Source organism: Protopterus annectens, chromosome 1.part2 (genome assembly GCF_019279795.1).
Source record: "Protopterus annectens isolate FY-2018-M chromosome 1.part2, PAN1.0, whole genome shotgun sequence".
In the NCBI taxonomy this organism is placed as follows: domain Eukaryota; kingdom Metazoa; phylum Chordata; order Ceratodontiformes; family Protopteridae; genus Protopterus; species Protopterus annectens.
This window is the reverse complement of record NC_056727.1, coordinates 1,141,129,744-1,141,150,799: the sequence shown is the minus strand read 5'-3', so window position 1 is coordinate 1,141,150,799 and position 21,056 is coordinate 1,141,129,744. Positions and strand designations below refer to the sequence as shown.

The following is a 21,056-nucleotide window of genomic DNA, read 5'->3' as shown; positions in this document are numbered from 1 at the left end:
ATTCCCAGCGAGATATTAGATGTGAGTGAAGTCATTTTTTAAGGGTAGAGTGACTTGTGGGTGTAGGGAGTTCCATGGGCGTGCTAAGGCGAAAGACAAAAGGTTTGTGCCTGGAGGGCGTAATTGTTTATGCAATTCAATCAGGTTCTGATTGTTGGATCTTAATAGTCTTTCTGGAAGGTGCATTTTAAAGGTAGAGGAAAGGAAGGGACAGAGGGATGGAGTGAAGATGAGTTTATGATCTTGAATGAATTGAATATGGGTTAGATAATTTGGTAGCTCTAACCAATGAAGTTTGTGTAGAGCAGTGCAGTGATGAGTAGAAGATTTGTATCCTGAGGCGAATTTGGCAATTTTATTGTAACAGCAAGAGAGTTTTATCTTAAGAGTGGATTGTAGATTAGTAAGGAGTGGGGTACCGTATAGTAAGAGAAGGAATGATGTATGTGGTAGAGAGAATTAACGTGGTAGAGGGAGTGAGATAGTGATTATGGTGATAAAGCATGCCAAGTTTCTGGTGTTTTTTTTAATATTTTTTTGTAGGTGGGTGTCGAACTTAAGTTGGTCATCACTGAGGACTCCTAGGAGTTTAGCTTCACAAACTAATTTGAGAGAGGTGTTGTTCTGGCTAGTGATGGAGAAGGAGTTTTTGTCGGGTCTATATCACTTCGACGAAATGGCAGAAGTTCGAACACCATATGTTTGAACTTCTAACCACGAAGTGCAAAACCATCGAAGGCTTAGAACAGTGATTTTTTTTTCCCCAGGAACAAAATCGCTGTTTCAAGAAACACAAGCACACCAAAAAACAGCAATCTACACACACAAAATCCTACATCTAACCCTACACTAAACTGTACATACACTACTATCTGTCCACTTACCTTAACCCAAACCCTAACCCTAAGGTCGGTCACTATTGCACACTCGCCTGACCCGCGCCCTAACCCTAACTCCCCTATCCTGCCCTAACCCTAAAGTCTGTCACTGTCATACCCGTGCCCTAACCCACCTAACCCACACCCTAAATCATCTATCCCGCCCTAACCCTAAAGTCTGTCACTATCGCACACCCACCTCACCCACGCCCTAACCCTAACTCACCTAACCCTAACTTCTGCACAATCGTACACTTACCTGTACCCAACCTGTAACTTTCCACCACAGTGCTGAAAATCTCGAAGCTGCAGAAACGGCCAACCGAATTCTTTCCCTTGGAAAGAATTTGGTGTTCTGCAGCTTCGCGATAATCAGTTTTCGAACTTCACAGTTCTAACATATGGTGTTCGAACTGCTGAAGTTTCAGCGAACTGATAGGAGCCCGTTTTTGTTTATGGTGGTAGATTTTGAAAGGGTGAATATCATAAGTTTTGTTTTGGAAGTGTTGAGTGCTAGGTGGTTGTCTAACCTCCATTGGATAGTTGAATCATCTGCGTATTGGATGAGTTTTGCATTGGGAATAGAATGGTGGAAATCATTTCTGAAAATATTGAAAAGAAGGGGACCTAGTATGGAGCCCTGTGGTACACCTGTCTTGGTGTTAAGGAATGGATAGATGGCTTTTTTCCATTTTACTGCTTGTTGCCTAATAGAGAGGTAACTGATAAACCAAGTGAGAGAGGAGGGGGATAGGTTTAGATTAGAGAGCTTAGTAGGAGGTTGTGAGAAATTATGTCAAAAGCCTTTGAAAGGTCTAGAGTAGGGTAGAAACGATACAGCCAGAGTCACAAGCTTTATTTATAGTTTCAATGAAGGAGATGAGAGCAGTGGTAGTGCTATGCCAGGTCTGAATCCATGTTGTGTAGGGGTTAGTAGGTGGTTGTCAGTGAGATAGGGCAGTAGTTGTAAGTGGATACATTTTTCGAGAAGTTTAGAGATGGGTGGTAGAATGGCGATAGGTCGAAAATTTGAAATATTGTTATTATTACCACCTTTGTAAAGGGGAGTAATGAAGGCCTTTGTCCAGAGCTGGAGCACGTGGCCTTCTTGAACTGACCTGTTTATTAGAGTGCAGATGGGGAAGGTGATGGCTTCTGCAGCTATCTTTAGAAAGTAGGAGGGGATGTTATCGGGAGCGTTGCATTATGGTTTCAGGTTCTGAAGAAGTTTTTTTAGGATAGATATGGGGATGGCTCTTGTAGCGAAAGGAGGAGATTGGGGATGAGGGTTCTTGAGGATGGGGGGGAAGGGAATGGTAGAGGGAAAGGCTGTAGAGTAATTAGTGAAGGAAGATGTAAGTTTGGTAATAGATTCGATGAAGAAAGAGTTATTGGATGGCTAAGTCTGTGTCTGAAGCATTTTGATCAGAGCAGGGGTTTTCTTTTCTGCCAGGATTAAGGAGGGAGTTATTCCAAAATTTTTAGGATTTGTTTTGTGGCTAGTTTGGAGTACAGAGAAGTAAGCTTTACAGTCAGCTATAATCAGCTTTTTGTCTTTGTTCTGAAGTGTTTTGTATTCATTAAGGGTAGTGGGAGTTTTATTCTTCTGGTATCTTTTCCAGGCTTTTATCTCAAAGGCGTATGGAGGATAGTGCATTCTTAGTTAACCAGGGGGCAGTTTTACTTTTAATTCTTTTTGTATGCAAGGGGGCAAAGGTATCTACAAGTTTTAGGAATATTGTGTTGAAGTAGGAAATGGCATTTTCAAAGGGGAGTGTTTTAGTGGGCTCCAGTTTGTTGCTTTTAGTGAGTTTGAGAAGGTATTGGGATTGAAATTTTTCAGGGGACGCATGAATATATAGGTGTGTGATGGTTGTAAGCGGGAAGACAGGCGATGAGTGAAAGTGGGGAGGAGATCACTAAGTGGATTGGGCAGAGTATCAGTGTCAGAGATATAATGAGTGTGGAACACTAAGATCCATTCTAGAGTACTACCTGAGAAGAAGTCTCTGGAGGGTCTAGTTGTGGAATTGATTAGCTGAGTGAAATTATAGAGGTTTATATTAGGGGATTTGTTGGGTCTTGAAGGGGGGAGGCCGTGGTGATGCAGCAGTTAGCATTGCTGCCTCACAGCAAGAGGTTCTCTGGTTCGATCCTTGGCTGGGGTGCCTTCTGTGTGGAGTCTACATGTCCTCCCTTTGGTCGTGTAGGTTTCCTCTGGGTGCTCTGGTTTCCTCCCACATCTCAAAGACATGCTGTAGGTGGATTGGACACTCTAAATTGGCCCTAGGCATGAGTGCGTGCATGTGTGTGCCTTTTGTGGAAGGTTGGGCGACGGGCTGGCAACTCGACACTGTAAAACGTCACTACCAATCATAAGCAGGCAGGTGATCCGCTGTGGTGACCCCTAACCGGGAAAAAGCCGAAAGAAGAAGAAGAAGTTAGGGCTTGAATGGATGTCCAGTTAATGTTCATGTCTCCCAAAATTTATTTTATTATTTTATTTTATTTTATTTATATTTGTTGACTGGGAGTGTCCGACTGAACGTAGGTCCATTTTCAGTGGAGGCCCGGGGAGAAAAGCTCCACAGTTAAAATAAACAGACAGTAGTTACATTGGATTACATAGCGATTAACAATTTACATAGCAATTACTTACAACATATTTACAGATGAAGAACATAGTCATCAATAGACAACTAGAATGTTTACCTGTGAAGTACATAACAGACATTAACAAATGTTACAATAAGAAGTTCCTGCTGTATAATAAGTACTAGGCTTATGAGCATCTGAGCTTGCTATAATCAAGGTAGTTAGTGGAGTGGAAAGAAAAGTAGTGGTTGGATGGGGTGGGTGATATTAGAGTGGGAGTTGCAAGCGCATAGCCAGCATGTTTTTAGGTGCGCTTTTAGTAAAGTTTTGAAGTGGGTGCATGATGGTATGGAGATAATTGTGGGTGGGAGGGAGTTCCATAATTTGGCTATGGCACAAGAGAATAGTGCTTCACCAGCAGAGGTATTGGCTTAGTGATCTGCAAGTGATTTTTGTTGCTGGATCTTAGTGGTCTGGTGGTGCGATAGAGTTGGAGTAGATTCTGGAGGGATGGGACATTTAGTGGATGGTTTACTAGTTTGTGGGCGAGTGAGAGTTGATACCATTGAAGGAGGTGAGGGAGTTCAAGCCAGCCCAGTTCAGCAAGTGAGAGACAGTGGTGACTATGGTAGGATGCCCCTGTGGCGAATTTGGCGATTTTGTTGTAGCAGGTCTCTAGCTTTCATATAATGAAATTATATTCATATAATGTATGAATAACATTTTTTTATTTGGTTTATTTATCTATTATTATTTTTTATACATCATTGCATATATACACATGTAGATTTTGTCCCCAGGATAAGTTTAATAAATCAAAGCACTTAGTACAATTGTCATAGAGTAGATATTTATATCATCTTTTTCTGAATCTATATGATATTTATATGACATTTATTAATATATTATACATGTTGTTACAGATTTATAACATCATGATTAATAATTATGGGCAAGTTTTATATTTTATGCAGTGATTTTAATTTAAATATAATCAAAACTGATTCACAGTATTTATTCATATTTATTAATGATAGATTGCATTTATATTTGATATGTTCCAGTTAGTAGAAATATATGAGAATTCTTTATAAATACGTAAAATTATAAACTAGATATAAAGACTTAAGTTGATATTCATACAGATTTTTTTGTTTTATTTTATTCATTATTCCAAATTGTGTCATAGATTTTTATATAAGAATACGAGTATGTGTTTCTTGCAAAAACAAAAGCATATAGTAGCCCAAGATTTGAGCTCGGAAGTGCACCTAAATGGTTAAGTGTTCTTAATGTTTTTAACGTTTTCAGCATGATTTAAATGTTAATTGATTAATGAGTAGACTTTCCCGCCTTGAGCAGTTGTATATAATCTCTACACAAGTTCAAGTAATTTATCTGATGAAGCTTGGATGGACCACGCGAAAGCGCTCATTTTTTACTTCCAATAAATTGTTTGCCTGATTTCAAGTATTGCCTACGAGTTCTGTTCCTGTTACAGCAGCTTTTCGTGAATATTGGATGTTTCATATGTGTTTTGGTACTGTACTTTATCTACACAGGTCTCTAGCTTGTTTAGATCGCATTGCCTTAGGTTGGTATATATTGGAGAGGCATAAAGTAGGGTGGAGATAAGGTGGGAATTTGCTATTGAAATCTTTGCTGCTTTGGTGAGAAGTTGCTTATTTCTGTATAATGCTCCTAGTTTTTTGTAGACTTTTTTTTATGGTCATGGATATGTGAATGTCCAATTTTAGTTTATTGTCTATTTCCACTCCTAGCAATTTGGTGTGTTCAGTAGGGGGTATATAGTGGTGGTGTCTTTTGCTGTGATGTTAAAGTGAGAGTTGTTTTGAGTATGTTTGGTGGGTTGGAAGATGAGTAGTTTAGTTTTGTTTGGGTTGAGTATTAACTGGGCATTGGATAACCAAGTTTCAACAGAGGAAAAGGCTTCCTGTGTGACTTTGCAGTTTGGGTAGGGACTGGGCTGAGCAGATGATGGCTGAGTCATCTGCGTATTGTATGAGTGTGCCTTGTTTGGTGGCAGAGGCTAGATTATTGGTGAAAACAGAGAAGAGTAGCGGTCCAAGGATGGATCCTTGGGGAACCCCTATGGAGACAGGTAGTTGGGGAGATATGTCATTCTGCCATACAACGGATTGTTGGCGGTCAGACAGGTAACCCTGAAACCAGTTGGTGAATGATTGTGAGAAGGATAGGTTATTGAGGACAGAGATAAGTTGTTTGTGTGGGACCATGTCAAATGCTTTAGATAGGTCTAGGAAAGTAGCAGAGGGGAGATAGCCATTGTTTTTATGCTGAAGGATAGTGTTAGTAAAGGAGAGTAAGGCAGTGGTGGTGCTATGGTTTGGTCGGAAACCATGCTGAGTACTGGAAAGGAGGTTGTTAGTAAGGAGGTAGTCTGAGACCTGAGTGTGTATGCATCTCTCTAGTATTTTGGAGAGTGGAGAAAGGATAGCTATGGGGCGGCAATTGGTTACTGTGGAGGGTCCGCCTTTGTGGTGGGGAATTATATGTGATACTTTCCACAGTGTGGGAATGTAACTTTCTGACAGAGATCGGTTAATCAAGATGGATACTGGGTAGGCCAGAGCATCAGCTGCGATTTGTAGGTATTCCCTTGGGAGGTTGTCTGCTGCTAATTTGGTGGACTTAAGTTAAGAGTTTTTTTATGTTGGAGGTAGATACAGAAGAAAAAGAGAAGGCAGTGGGGAGATTACTAGTTGAAGGTGTGGGTTGGAGGGAAAGGGGGTTGTGTTGTTTAGCTAGTGATAGTATGGTTTGTGTGAAGTGTGTGTTGAATGAGGTAGCAATATTTTCTGAGGAGTGAGGAATGTTAGGAGGAGGGGTACTGACTTTACCTGGATGGAGTCTCATTACTGATGTTTGTGGAGAACCAAGAGAGAATATCTTTGAGTAGTGGGGTATTATCTCCAGGAGGAATGTAGAGGGAAGGTATACATATATTTTTGTGTCTGTTTATTTGAAATAGAGCTAAAAGTAATTCAGCATTGGTGAATTGGGGAATAGGTTTGGTATATGGAGTAACTGAGAGGGAGAATGAGAAGCGTTATAGATATATGTATAGATACTGAGAGACAGCTTAATGTGGAAGCACTTCGAATGGGGTGTCAAGGATATTTCTGATACGCATAGGAAGTAGTTAAAATGTTGGGGAGTGGAGGAGGCTAGGTCCACATCCACTCTCCCAGTGTGATAAACTGTCAGGGATGTATTTGAGAATGCATATTTTCAGACATTGTTCACAGCTACCCATTGCTAAATAAATAAAAATAGGTATATTGTACAGTATCTAAAGGAATCTTAAACACGTTTAGAAATGCTCTGTAACCAGCCCAGCTCTGTAGTATCCATGGACACAGTCCAGGGATCAAAGTTGATATCTTTTTTATTTAATTTTTGTTGACTGGGTTAATCTCTCTAGGCCACTGTCCTCTTTACAGGGGAGACCCAAGGTGGTATTCATACTGGCACTGGGTAATTCCCCTACTCTATTTTTGATAATTGTTGTGGAACCTCTACTTAACGTCTCATCTAAAGTGCATTGCTACTTAACACCATCCAAGTGATAGGGAAAGAAAGGTGTTGGACTATTATAGCCAAAAGATATTCTTTTTCTGTTTTAGGTCGTAAAGCTGTTAATTGGCAAATGCATATAAATAGATGTAACAAGAGGTCATCCTCAGATAAGGAAAATTACATGGGTGGTAAAATTAATGATGAAGACCTTAGGAAAAAAAATGGTTAACTGACTCAGGTTGCCTTAAAAGTTGGGGAGAGTAATGTAAAAAGTGGATATGATGCCTTAGATACCTTTGCTAGGGGTATAGTATACAGCATCAGTACTGCATAGATGTTTCTGACTGAAATCACTTTTGCAGTATTCTTAACATATGCGCTATCACAGCTGTTGTCCAGCAGGAGTACCAAAGCTTTACCTTCCCAATATTATACACCCGACATGTGACCTCAGCTCACAAGCTTAAGGGTATGTAAGCAGACATATGAATGCAATTCCACAGACTGTCTTGCTGCCACCCCACATCCAAGTTGTATATTCATCAGACTGGTTGTCATTTGGTCATTGGTACCATTGGCTCAAATACTCAGATATGTACCCCATTGGGGAACTTTCTTTATATTTCTTAACTTTTTTCTTACTGGTGTTACTTGTCAGCTAGGAGAGGCATGTGCGAGTGCAGTAGGCATATCCTGTACAAAGACTTACACACCTATTGTCCTTTTTTTGTGTCGGAGTGAAGTACAACTACAATGCTTGTTTCATCTGCCAATCCTTTATACCTAAAACCTTGGGTTCCCATTTGACCTTGCTTATCATTTTGTTGGAGACCTACGTCACAAACGCATGGTCTTCTCCAGGATGGTGGATTCCTCTTCCCCAGACATACTTCCACCACTTAAGAAAAAGATTAAAAGTTCTAGGCCAGAGACTCAGTCAGCCCTTTCTGACACTGATGTACATGCTGAAGTTTCAGAACCCACAGTATGTATGATTTTTCCTTAGATGCCCTTTACTGAGACCCTGATGGAGGCCAGTATGGTGTCCGAGACCTTGATGACTGAAGACTCTATGGAGAGAAGTGAACCACAAATCATCATATTAGAGGCCCCAGAGGGCATTCCACATTTCTGGTTAGAGAAAAGATCTCAGGTAAGCTAATTGAGGTATGTCAGAGATCTGAGCCACCTCGTCTAGTACAAACAGATGTTACACCAAAAAGGAAACAGAAAACTAAAGGTCTTGCTTGTCCTAAACCTTGTCCATCCTCTTCTAGGGATTAGCAATGGATGGATTTCTCTCTGTCTGTTTAAGGCAATTTGGCTCTGAATCCACCTACTTTAGATTGCTGTAGATTCATCTTCCTTTGAAGATGAGGAGGTCTCTGATTCTGACCATTCGCTGGCCTGCTCCTCTCAAATGCAGTCTCCGGAGGACTCCATTTCACTTGATCCTCCAGTTAAAGAAGCTTCTTTGGAAGAGACAATCTTAAATATGATGAAACATTTTGAGTGGGAGTCTAGGCAAGTTTCAGAGGTACCGAAAAAATGCTACAATATTTTGAAAATGTACACCCTAGCCATTCCTCTGTACCTCCAGTTCTTGGGACTTTTTTGGATGCTTTTCAGTCCATGTCCATTGCCTCTGACTCCCAGCCTCTGGCTCCGAAAAGACATGGCAGTTTTTATAAAGTCCCTGATGAGCTTAAGTTTTTATTTAAAGCCCTGTGAGGGACCCTTCTGCAGTTTCCCTCTTTGTCTAGTAAGCCTTCTTAACTTTTTCCTAGTGCCAGTACCCTCCCTTCAGACAAGGATATCAGGGCTGTAGATAGGTGGGGTAAAAAAAGTTTATATCTCCTCTGCTTTGGCATTCAGGGTTACTAATTACCAAAAGCAAATGACCAAATACTTGATACCCATTCTTGATTCTTTACATAAGGTAATGGTGGATTTGCAGGATACTGATTCTAAACAGCAAATGCAATCCGTACTTAATCAGGCTACGCAAGTGGCCAGACACAGCATTAAATGTAGTTATGATGATGTAGAGGCCTCATCCATAGGAGCTGCTACAGCCTCTGTTATCCATAGGTATGCATGGTTATATAGCTAGCCTGTCAGGACCTGCAAGCAAAAATAAAGGATTTCTCTTTAGACAAGAATCTCTTGTTTGGTCCCCAAGCTGCCAACCTTTTCAAAACCCTTCACAAATAGGGTAGAACCATGAAAGACTGCAGACAGCTTCTGTTAACATCTGTACCCAAGTACTGAAGGAATTACCCAACCAAACCTACCCTTCATGTCAGAAGGGACACTAAGCCTATCCAGAAACACAGGAAGGCTCCCCAAAAGAGGGATGCCTCGCATGGGAGTTCTCTCTATGGGGGCAAATCTCTGTGGCTGTCTACAACCTCCTTTCCTCTTGGCAGCTAGCCATTCCCTGCCCCCTAACACACACAAATGGATGCTGTATGTCATAAAAAAATTGTATGCCATGTCTTGCATACAGACACCCACCCTAAATGGCATATCCCCACCTCCACACAGGAACTTTGGGTACAAGGAATAATAGAGCAGGTGCAAGAAGAATTTGTGGGAGATGGGTTTTACTCAAGACTTTTCCTAGTGCCAAGGAAGGAAGGGCAGTGAAGACCCATACTGGATCTCCCTTTACTAAACACCTTCTTAGAAGTTCTGACTTTGACATTGCTTTCAGTGCACACACTGCTACTTTTCATTCACCCCAGGATTCTTTTAGTATCCCTAGGTCTGAATTCTGTTTACCTCCATATACTGGTTTGGAGCACTTATAGGAGATTACTCAGGATTTGTGCTGGGTCATCTCACTATCAGTTTACTGCTTTGTATTTTGGGTGTTTCACGGCCACATACATCACATCACAGGACAGTGTGTGTTGGTGTACTGTGTAAGCAGGTCCTTGGAGGACCCCCCACAAATAGACCCTGAACATACAGGTTTTCCAGGACATCCTTCTCCATTGGAAGACTCCTCAGGTAGACCAAAAAACAGTTTTCACTGTTTTGCACCAGGGACCTTTGCCTCTCAGCATAGAGGACATATGCTTTCACTTTAAAGTGGATAGGGAAGTTCCTCTATGCCTTCCCTCCACTACCGCTCATTCCAAGAGTTCTTCTAAAGACCCAAAAAGAAAAAAACAAAACCTTTGTTAGTGATTCCCTTTTGACCAAGGTAGTATTGGTTTCCTCTTGATGTTCTTTGTGTTTCACTGTTGCAGTCATCACATTTGGGCAATCTGCTTGCAGTAGCCCTCAGTCTGCCTGAATAACAGTCTTGGGTCCTGCTGTCCCTTCTTCCATGACATCAGGTTGTCACGGGTATAAAACATGCAGCCGACGCCATTATACTATTCTTTCTTGCCGTGTGGTGCCCGAAGCTGAACCAGTTTGCAAGTGCCGGTCGGCTGACTCCTGAAATTTTCATTTTCGAGTTTCAGAACCAAAGTCTCCAACTAAAAGCTAAGTACCCCGTTGGGGAAACTTTTTCTTGGTCTAAACCAATGTCAGTAAAAGTAAATAATTGCATTACTTGTGGAAAGCAAATACTTCATAAAGACTTTCATTCGTACTGTATTCCTTGCCTAGGCCCTGACCACGACATACCTCACTGTCGGTTTTGTGCTTTATTTAAACCACGAACTATCTGTCGTCGGTATATTTTCGCTTCTAAATATTTTGGTGCTCGGTTCAATTATCCTGATACGTCTTCAGTAAGCAATCTGACTACTGACATTCCGACAAAAATGCAAAGGTAAAGAGAGAGACAGGCCGCCTAAGTCCAAAGCTGCTGATGACGCTTTTCCTAAGCCAGTCACCAGTTCGCCGGTACTCAGTGAGGTGCTTTTGCAGCCCCTGATACCCGCTACTTCAGATTCGCAGGCCTCTACTGAGACCCATTCAGAGTCAGGTATGCCGTGAGATGCTTCAGCTGTGGAACGTGCGGCTGTCTCTATATTGGATGGGTCCGGAGCCGCTGTGCAGGCACTGGCTTCTGAGGGTGTATTCAGGCCTACTGACTTGCGTATTAAACTGATGCCATCTTCTTCTTCAAGGCCTAAAACTCTAACCATGCCTAGAAAACTGATGCCCAGACTGCATGGTCAGGCCTCTATGCCTAAAAAACAAATGATAAGAATGGCTGAAGACCTTATTACTTTAATCAGGGAAAGCCAGCCTTCCCCCTCTTAAGAGACCTAGGACTGAGTTTGCTTATGATACTTCTGACCGGGATTCTGAATTTTCTGTTTCCTCTAATGACCAGGATTTACCCTTATCTACCTATGAGGATTCTGATGCTGAGGCCTCTATTCCCTCTGTTTCCCCCAGAGGATTTCTCTTTTGGTGAAACCTTGCATACTCTTAGGGACCATTTTCGTTGGGAAAGTCAGGATTTCTCTGATTCTACAAAGAGGCTTAGAGATTTCTTACTCCTGCCCCAGCACAGGCCTTTAGCTATCCCTCCTGTACTAGACATTGTTGATGATGCCTTTTCTTAATCTAGCTTGGCCCCTGACTCTTTACGTCCTGCTCCCAGAAAATCTGATAGATATTACAGGGTCCCTGACTCTCACAAGTTCCTTTTTAGAAATCCTACTGCGGATTCTGAGACCATTTCACAGGGACCCAAGTGCATTAAAGCTACTACTGCCAAGAATCCTACCCCCTCTGATAGAGACTCCAGGGCACTGGATAGATGGGGTAAGAAGGTATACACTTCTGCAACTTTCGCCATTAGGGCCTTAAACTGCCAGTTTCATATGTTAAGTATCAGCAGCATATTATTGGATTGCTTAAACAGAAAATGATGTTGATTCCTGATTGTGCTGAAAATAAGGATTTACAGGATTTACTGCATTCAGCTGAACAAGTTGGAAAACGTACTTTGCAATGTGGTTTTGATTCACTAGAGGCATCTTGCAGGGCTGCTGTAACTGGATCTGTACTTTAAAAGGCATGCTTGGCTTAAGGAGCAACCCTTGCCAGATCATGTTAAAGCGAAATTACTGGTTGCTCCCTTAAACCAGGACCACCTGTTTGGCAACAAGGCAGAAGAAGTTCTTAAAAAATAGAGGAAAAAGCTAAATCTATGCAAACTGTTAAACCTTTTTTACAAGTACAACCTCCAAGGTTTAGTAGGCATTGGCCTTCCAAAAATTGGTCCTTTCTTGCCTCTTCCAGACCTTCTCAGTCCAAACCCAGAACCAGCAGAGCTCCCAGGCTTCAGTCCCAGGGTATGCACAGGACTAAGCAGTGGGGGGTCTTCACTTTCAAATCTGGGAGTAATAAAACTCCCCCCTATGGTAAACTGTCTCAATGACTTTTTTTTTTTAATTTCCAAGCACTTCTCAACTGACTGCTCCTTTGGGGGGAAAGATTGCTTTTCATGCAAATAACTGGGAAATCATTACCCAGGACAAATGGGTTTTAAATATAGTGTCCCAGGGATACAGATTTCACTTCGACATGTTACCAGCACCAAGCAGGTGGCCAGATCTCCCCCCAAATCAGTGGGCAGAGGCACAAGCAAGTACTTTCTCTCTTAAGCATGAGCGCTATTCAGTTGGTACCAGAAGAGGAAAAGGGACAAGGTTTCTACTCCAGACTTTTCCTGGTACCCAGAAAAGACGATTCATGGCATCCTGTCCTGGACCTGTCTACTCTAAACACCTTTTCGGTGATTCCAAAATTCAAGATGCTGGCTTCACCAGTTGCTCCCTATGCTAGGCAAAGACGCCCGGTTGGCAACACTAGATTTAAAGAAAGCATACCTGCACATCCCAGTCAGGGAATCTTGCATAAGATACCTACGCTTCAAAGCAGGCTACACGCACTATCAGTTCTCTGCACTGCCCTTTGGCTTATCTACTGTGCCCAGGGAATTCACAATGTGCCTATCTCCAGCCATTGCATTTTGCAGGCAAAGAAATATTCAAATATACCCATACCTGGATGATTGTCTAATTCAGGCAGAAAGCCAGGACATACTTCTGAAACATCTGGCCTCTGTACAAAAGGTGCTAACTTGTCTGGGTACACCATAAATGAAAAGAAATCACACCTGGTACCCTGTCAGCAAATTATATCCCTGGGAGCATGCTTGAATACAACTTCCCAGATTGCTTTCCTCACGCCAGAGAAACAAATTCATTTGACAACCTACTTCAAACAAGTGGCCACAAAAACCCTGCTATCTGCAAGGCAAATACTACAAGCCTTGGGGTTCATGGCCTCCTGCATTCTTCTAATTCCATATGCAAGACTGCATATGAGGAAACTACAATGGTATCTAAAAAGCCTATGGTGTCAACATTCTGAGGATCTAGAAGCAATGATTCCTATCATACCTTGCCTACGCCTAGAGTTCATTTGGTGGGCAGAGGCCTGCCACCAAAACAAGGAACTACCATTCACACTACCCCCTGCCTCCCAAACCCTAACAGCAGATGCATCAGACTATGCATGGGGGGCTCACCTGGCAGGGAAGTGCATTCAGGGCAAATGGAACCCAAGTCAAATGCACCTGCATATCAATCAAAAAGAAATGTTAGCTGTACAGAATGCTCTGACAGCCTTCAAGGACCACATTCATCCAGGGCAATTAATGGTAAAGATGGACAAACACCACTGTTATGTGGTACATAAATAAGCAAGGGGGTACACATTCTTACCCCCTCTGCAGACTAGCTATGGCATTGTGGAACACAACCCTGAGCTACCAGGTGCATCTACAAGCTCAATTCCTGCCAGGAAAACTAAATACACTGGTAGACGAACTAAGCAGAAACCTCATGGACCCATACGAGTGGAAACCGGAACCAAGGAATTTTAACTTGTTGACAAGCAAATGGGGAGACCAGATATAGACCTGTTTGCCTCCCCCCAGAACTATCAATTGGAAAATTTTTGCACCAGGACTCCCCACAAACAAGCTTGGAAAGTGGATGCTCTGTCCTTCAGCTGGAAAAACCTATCAGTTTATGCTTTTCCTCCTCAGCCTCTGCTCTCCAAAGTACTGCTAAAGATCAAACAGGGCAAACCAAGAATGATTTTAATTGCACCAGACTGGCCACGCCAACACTGGTACCCCCTCTTGCGCAGTGTGTCACTGTTGGCCCCATGGTACCTGCCTCAGACTCCTATCCTATTGTCTCAGCAGGAGAACCATATTTTGCACCCTCAACTTCAAACACTGAACCTAGAAGTCTGGCTAATTACCTAATCTCTCCTTTATCATCCCTCAGTAAATCAGTGATGGATATCATTTTAGAGGCAAGGACGCCTAGTACTAGAAAATCTTATGCTGAAAAATGGAAAAGATTCTGTGCCTGGAACCAGTCTCAAGGGATGAGCACAGCAGTGCCCAATTTACCTCAGACTTTACAATACTTAACTGAGATGCTTCACAAGGGCCTGTCTTTCTCCTCCATCAAAATTCACACCGCAGCCATTTCAGCTCATTATAACACAGAACCTCCCCTCTTCTCTCATCCACTGCTCAAGCAGTTCCTCAGAGGGGCCATAAATTTACGACCACCCAGGAGAGCTCCAACTCCAACCTGGGACCTTAACTTTGTATTAGAGAAACTCACTCTTCCTCCCTTCGAGCCAGCTGCTACTGCAGACTTAAAATTCATTTCTTGGAAAACAGCTTTCCTTTTAGAAATCACTTCAGCAAGAAGGGTATCTGAATTACAGGCCCTTATGGCAGTGGAGCCTTTCATCATCTTTCATGCGGACAGGGTGTCCCTCAGGACCAATCCCTCCTTCATGCCCAAGGTGGTATTCAGTGTGGCCCTTAATCAGTCCATTCATTTGCCAAACTTCTTTTGTAATCCACAGAACAAAGGAGAATGGATACTGCACTCCTTAGATGTGCACAGACAACTTAGATTCTACTTGGATAGGACTAAACCTTAAAGGAAATCTTAACAACTGCTGGTGGCATTTGCTGCAGGGTCAGAAGGGAAGGCTATTTCAAAGCAAACCATTTCCAAATGGATAGGCCATTGCATTCATTTCTGCTACAAGCAGCATGGAAAACGTATTCCACAGGGGATCAGACCCCACTTAACCAGGGCTGCATGTATCTCTACAGCCTTTCTCAGAGGCGTCCCTACCAGGGACATCCTAGAAGCTGCTACCTGGAGTTCTGTACATACTTTCACCAAGCATTACCATTTGCCAGTTTTCTCCAAATCCAGGGCAGGCTTTACCACTGCAGTCCTGCAAGGCCTTATAGCCGCTCCTAATGCCGTTTAGTTCCATCCTCCCATCCATAGCTTTGGGATTCTACCCAAATTTAATGACTGCAACAGTGAAACCCGAAGAACATAGTACAGTTGTGTACACTTACCATAAATGTAGATGTTTGAGTATATTCACTGTTGCAGTCCTGGTTAACCTCCCTCCAGCCCTATGACTTCTTTTGTCTATACCTCTACCCTCCTTTACTATGCTCAAAAGCTTTTTGGCGTATTTGCTGTTTTGTTGGAGGTATAACTTTGTATATTTATAGATTTAATTGCTTCCCATTAGGGGGGCAGTTGACATCTGGGGCAAGAAAAACTGATGTAATGGCGTCAGCTGCATGTTTTATTCCTCTGACGACCTGACATCATGGAAGAAGGGACAGCAAAAGACGCAGGACCCAAGACTTTGTTAATTAGGCCGACTGAGGGCTACTGCAAGTAGATAACCCAAATGTGATGACTGCAACAGTGAATACACTCGAACATCTACATTTATGGCAAGTGTACACAACTGTACTTTTTTCTTCTGGTCAGAGGCAAGTACAACTGCCACACCAAGCAGATCTCATCACAGAAGAGAAACAGTTACTGCTTCATCCTAATCTGTCATCCCTGCACCCAACTCTTTTGATAATGGGGTTCATTTTTCTAAGGATGTTATTAATGCTGTCCTTCCATATCACTGTTGCAACATTCTTTACATAAAGGTTCCCTGTCTAGGGTAGCCGAATGTCCTACCAGTATACCAAAGTCTTAGGAATATATAGACATGTATGTCACATGTATATTCCCCACACAGGGCATAGGATATAAAGGTGACGTGGATGTACATACCTCAGAACTTCTTTGCTGCCAGTCTGAACACCATCATTCATCATAGGTCTGAATGCTCCTTCTGTGCTGGTTACCGAGCCGTGTTTCAGGTAAGTGTCCCATTGGGGTTTTTTTTTTATCTTTTTCTACTTTTATTTTTAAGATTTTACATGTCACCCAGAAAGGGAAAATATCAGTGTGGGAGGCAGATTCCCCATAAAGATCCTCATGAGCAGTGTCTGTTCTGTTTGGGTGCTTCTCACGACCATACACAGTGTTCTGTCTGCCAGGCGTTTGTCCCTAAGACCCTACGTAGTCATCTCTCCTCCATGTTGATTTACCTGGGGAACCAGCTTCTTAAATTGTTGGCGCAAGTACTATGGAGGAATCTTCCTGTCCTGAAGGTCAGCTGACTGCCTAGAAGAAGGTCAAAGAAAACTCAGGTGTTCTTTGGCTGCTATCCCACCTCCCCCAGATGTCTCTTTTGAGGTTGGTGAAAGCCCATAGAATCTCCCAGTTGTTGTCTCAGACTTCTCTGCTGCTACCCTGTCAGAGGCTGGCATGGATCTGACTTCTCACACATCCTCTGAGGCTCTGTAGACATCTGCGCCAAATGTTGAGGAGGAACCTCAACTGATTATTTCTGAGGGACTGAGGGGGATACCATAAATCCTAGTTCGGGAGGAGATTCCTACTTCGTTGGTTGAGTGTCCGCAAGGGTCTGATCCTCCTAAGGTTTTTAGGGTAGACGTTCCTCAGAAGAAAAAACAAAAAAAAAAGCATATTCCCCTTGCTGCTGAAGATCCCCAGCGTGAATGGCAATATTTTACCCAGAGGTTGTTTAATGCATTAATAGCATTAAAGCCTCTTCAAGGAGTTTCTGTGCCTGCTCCTTCTTGGTCATCTACTTCCCTTAAGAGGCGCAGAGAGTCAGAGTCCTGGGAAGAGGATTTGGAGTCTGAGGAAGAGTTTTTGGTATATTCCTCTCAAATCCCTTCTCCCTTGGATTATGGATCTGAGGAGGAAGATTCTATTAGTGTAGACTTTCCCTTAGAAGAACTGATCTTTGGGGACATTGTTTCCCGCATGATGGAATATCTGAAAAGGTACTGTTCTCAGGTTTCTGATTTTCAAAAAAGGTATTATGAACTCCAGATGGAGTCCGCTAAGCCCTCCTGTGTACTTCCAATCTTGGCTGCCCTTTTAGATACATTTCTAGCAGCCTCTGTGGCCCCTGAGTCTCAGACTCCAGCCCGTAGGAAACGTTTTTATAAGGTGTCTGATGATTGTAAGTTCTTGTACTTCTGCTGATCCTTCTGTAGTGTCTGTTTCTTCTGAAAAATGTTCTACACTTTTGCCTTCTACTAAACTACTTCCTTCAGACAAGGACAATAAAGCTACGGAGCATATAGGCAAAAAGGTATCTACTGCTGTTACCCTGGCTTTTTGGGTTATTAATTACCAGATTCGTTTGACCAGGCATGTTTTAGCCCTTCTTTTTCTAGCTTCTCAGGCAATCTCTGACCTCCCTGATTCAGATAGGAAGGCCTCTGCCTTTCTGTATTGGGTTCTAGTTCTCAAGCGGCTCAACACGTTTTTAAATGTAGTTATGATGCAGCTGATGCTTCTTCTAGGGCTGCTACCTTTGCTTCTGTTTTGACACATTACTCTTGGTTCGTCTCCAGCCCTTACCTGATGATATTAAGGCTAAATTTTTGGATGCTCCTCTTGGTAATAAGAACAGTTTTGGTTCTACTGCTGCTGAGCTTTAAGTCCCTCCAGGATAAAGGCAAGGCCATGCAGGAATTGAAACATATTTTTGTCTCTCCTATCCCTAAGTTCCAGAGGAATTATCCATCCAAATTTGCCTTTGTACACAGACACTCTCTCCTCCCCCCTAAAGGTAAGAATGGTTCTAGGTGTATACTCCCTGCTAAGTCTACTCAGACGCCTACTTCTCAGCATCCTCCTTTTCAAGACAAACCAGGTTCTGACATTCTGCTTCCCCTTTCCCTGGGCCAGGTTTCGTCATCACTTTGTCTTTCCCTGTCCCTTCCCAATTGGTTAAGGCTCATGCAAGACCCTTGGGTTCTGCCCATCATCTGCCAGGGATATTTTATCATAGCTAGATCATTTGGCACCATGTGTGGTTTCTAAACTGGTGTGTCCCTCAACTAAAAGTTGAGGAGCAAAAAAAAAATCTTCTGCTCATTTGGCACTTTCTGCAAATGCAGCATTGGCAGTCATTTGTGAAGATGTGTTATCACAACAGCTTCATAAAGCTATGCTGATGCTGCACACTGACATCATCAGCACCTACCGATTGCACCCCCTAGCAGCTTGCATCCACGGCAGCTGTCCCGTTCCCCCCATACTAGTTATAGCTTTGAAAAGAAGGCAAGGGTTGTGTTGTTGGGTAACCACACCTTACAAAAGCAATGCACTGGAAAAGTGTTATCCCACAAGACCACACAGAATGTCTTACTGTAATTATGTGATTGGCTTTGTATTTTTATTCGAGAAGCATATAATGTTCAGACATTTGTCTGTCGTACTGGGATACTGTCACAGACATGACTGGATTACACTTAAAGCACATCACTTTTTTTACCCTTCTAATTTATATCTGGGACAGTGTAGACTTTAAACTCTGTGGAAATGCTGATTTGCAGTAGATCTAGTTGTTTGTATGTTGTGCCATTGACATTCATAAATGAACAGTGATTGGTAGTGGGTCACCTGCTGGATAAGTATCCCAGATGTCATCTCTCCTCCCTTGTGGTGGAGCATGGTGAGAGAATTTGGATCTTGCAGCTAGACTACCCAGGTAGAATTAAAGTATGCACAGGAATACTGACCGTAATTGTGTGTGTGTGTGTGTGTGTGTGTGTGTGTGTGTGTGTGTGTGTGTGTGTGTGTGTGTGTGTGTGTGTGTGTGTGTGTGAGATATGTATATTATCACCATAGTTATCTGCGACATTTCCAGAGAAATTTCAAGAAAGATGTGTTGATGTCATGTCCCTCTCACTAATCACTTCATGCTGTGTTTATGTGGTTGTCACTGCCATGTACTTTCTTAGCCATTGTCAGCCTTTTTACTACATAATGCAGTTAACTACTAAGTGAAGCTGAAGTCAAGAGAAGTGGAAAAAATAAGCTTGCATCTGATGACTTTCTAAGAAAAATTTTGCTTGTCGTTTTTTTTGGTAGCACTCCAAAGTCTAAGAATCGACCTTCCTCACCTTCAACTCCATCCACTCCTAAACATCGGACAGCTTCCCCAGTTCCCAGCCAGGCTTTAGTGTCAAGCCCTAAGCCTTCCTCCCCAAAAAATGTTTCAACACCTCAGAAGGGAAAGCAGAAAGGGGAGAAGGCCAAGGAGGACAGAAAAGAAACAGAGACGCCACAGAAGCTAAAAGATAAGAAACTAGAGGAAAGGACTGAAGTAAAGAAAGAGGAGAGAACTGCATCTCCTGTTCCGTTTGAGAAGAACAAGGAACAAAAGAAACCAGTAGAGGAAGTAACAGTGTCAGTTAAGGAGCCAGTGTCAGGTGAGAGAGCTTTACCCTATGATCTTTCATGATTTTATTTTGCATGCATGTTTTAGATTTCAGAAGTCCTATTAAGTTGGTACACCATTGTACTCTGAACAAAGCATGTGTTGTGTGAAAAATGTTAATTTTGTATACAGATGGGTATGTTTTTGTAATTGTTTTTGACTGCTGTTGACTAATATTTGCCTCTCTTCAAGATGAATCGTACGTTGAATAATTTTCACCCCTGTATGTGATGAACACTACCACTGTAAAGGAAGATAGGGTTAAAATGTGAGAAAGTATGGTGAGGAAAATTTTGAAAACAAGATATGCATTATGTTTCTTGAAGTTTATTAACCTGAGGTCTAGAAATTTGTTGTAGATGCCTTGAAATTGTTCAGAAAAATGAAGAACAAGAAACTGCAAAATGCAGAGATACAGACTTTGTATGCTACTTGTAATAACTGTTAACAGGCCTCATACATTATGAAGTAGCAGGTAGGCATCTGTGAGTTTGCACCTATTTTCTCTATTGATTTTGTATCTTGCATGTAAAACAGCACTCTGTTAACACAGGTAAAACCCACTCGACATTATCTTCTACTTTCTGGAACTGACCCAGGAACATTGGGTGGGTAAGTCATGTTTGTAGATGCTTATTATGTATCTGGTGAAGGTGAAAGTAATACTTGAATCAATATGATTGGGATGGTTTGCAGTTTATTGCCTTAACTCACAAAAGTGTACTGAATAAGTGAAACATAAACTGACAAATTGTATAACTTATCTTGGAGTTTTACTGCCTGCATAAAGGGGGCTGGCAGACTTATCCGTCCATGTAAAAAGAGTTGTAGATTTGGGCCCATTCATTTGAATGGGCTTGTCAAGAGTGTGGCTAAAAAGTGACTAGTTTGACGTGTGTGTGTGTGTGTGTGTGTGTGTGTGTGTGTGTGTGTGTATATATATATATATATATATATATATGTGTGTGTGTGTGTGTATATATATATATATATATATATATATATATATATTTTTTTTTTTTTTTTTTATTTTTTTTTTAATCAAACTGGTCTAAACTTTTTGCTTACTGAGTCATGGCATCATACGAGCTGAAACCTTGTTTTTATCATCTTGGAACAGTGCATTGCATTCTTTTATTGCACTGGTTAGTATACATTACTGCAAATACCTGCTTTGGTGAACATTTAAAGAAATTGTTTTTGCTATTTTTCACATGAATATCCTCACATTTGTCCGTTTGATTTTTTTTTTTTTTTAATTTTTGAGGTTGTAATTTACTGTTTGTATTTGCTTTATTTAGTTGTTTTGCAAGTGATTAACCACACCCAGAGGCCCTTTTCATTCACGACCTTTGCATATGA

The 21,056-nt window shown here is 41.9% G+C and overlaps 1 protein-coding gene across 2 annotated transcripts in view; it reads left to right on the top strand.

Annotated features, from left to right (window-relative positions):
* LOC122792264 (MAP7 domain-containing protein 1-like) overlaps nt 1–21,056 on the top strand; it is a 1,483,077-nt gene that overhangs the window by 1,119,182 nt on the left and 342,839 nt on the right. For both annotated transcript variants that reach the window (XM_044060015.1, XM_044060014.1), the window contains one exon: nt 19,346–19,686. In XM_044060015.1, coding sequence (XP_043915950.1) covers nt 19,346–19,686 — 341 coding nt within the window. The remainder of the gene's footprint in view (nt 1–19,345; nt 19,687–21,056) is intronic.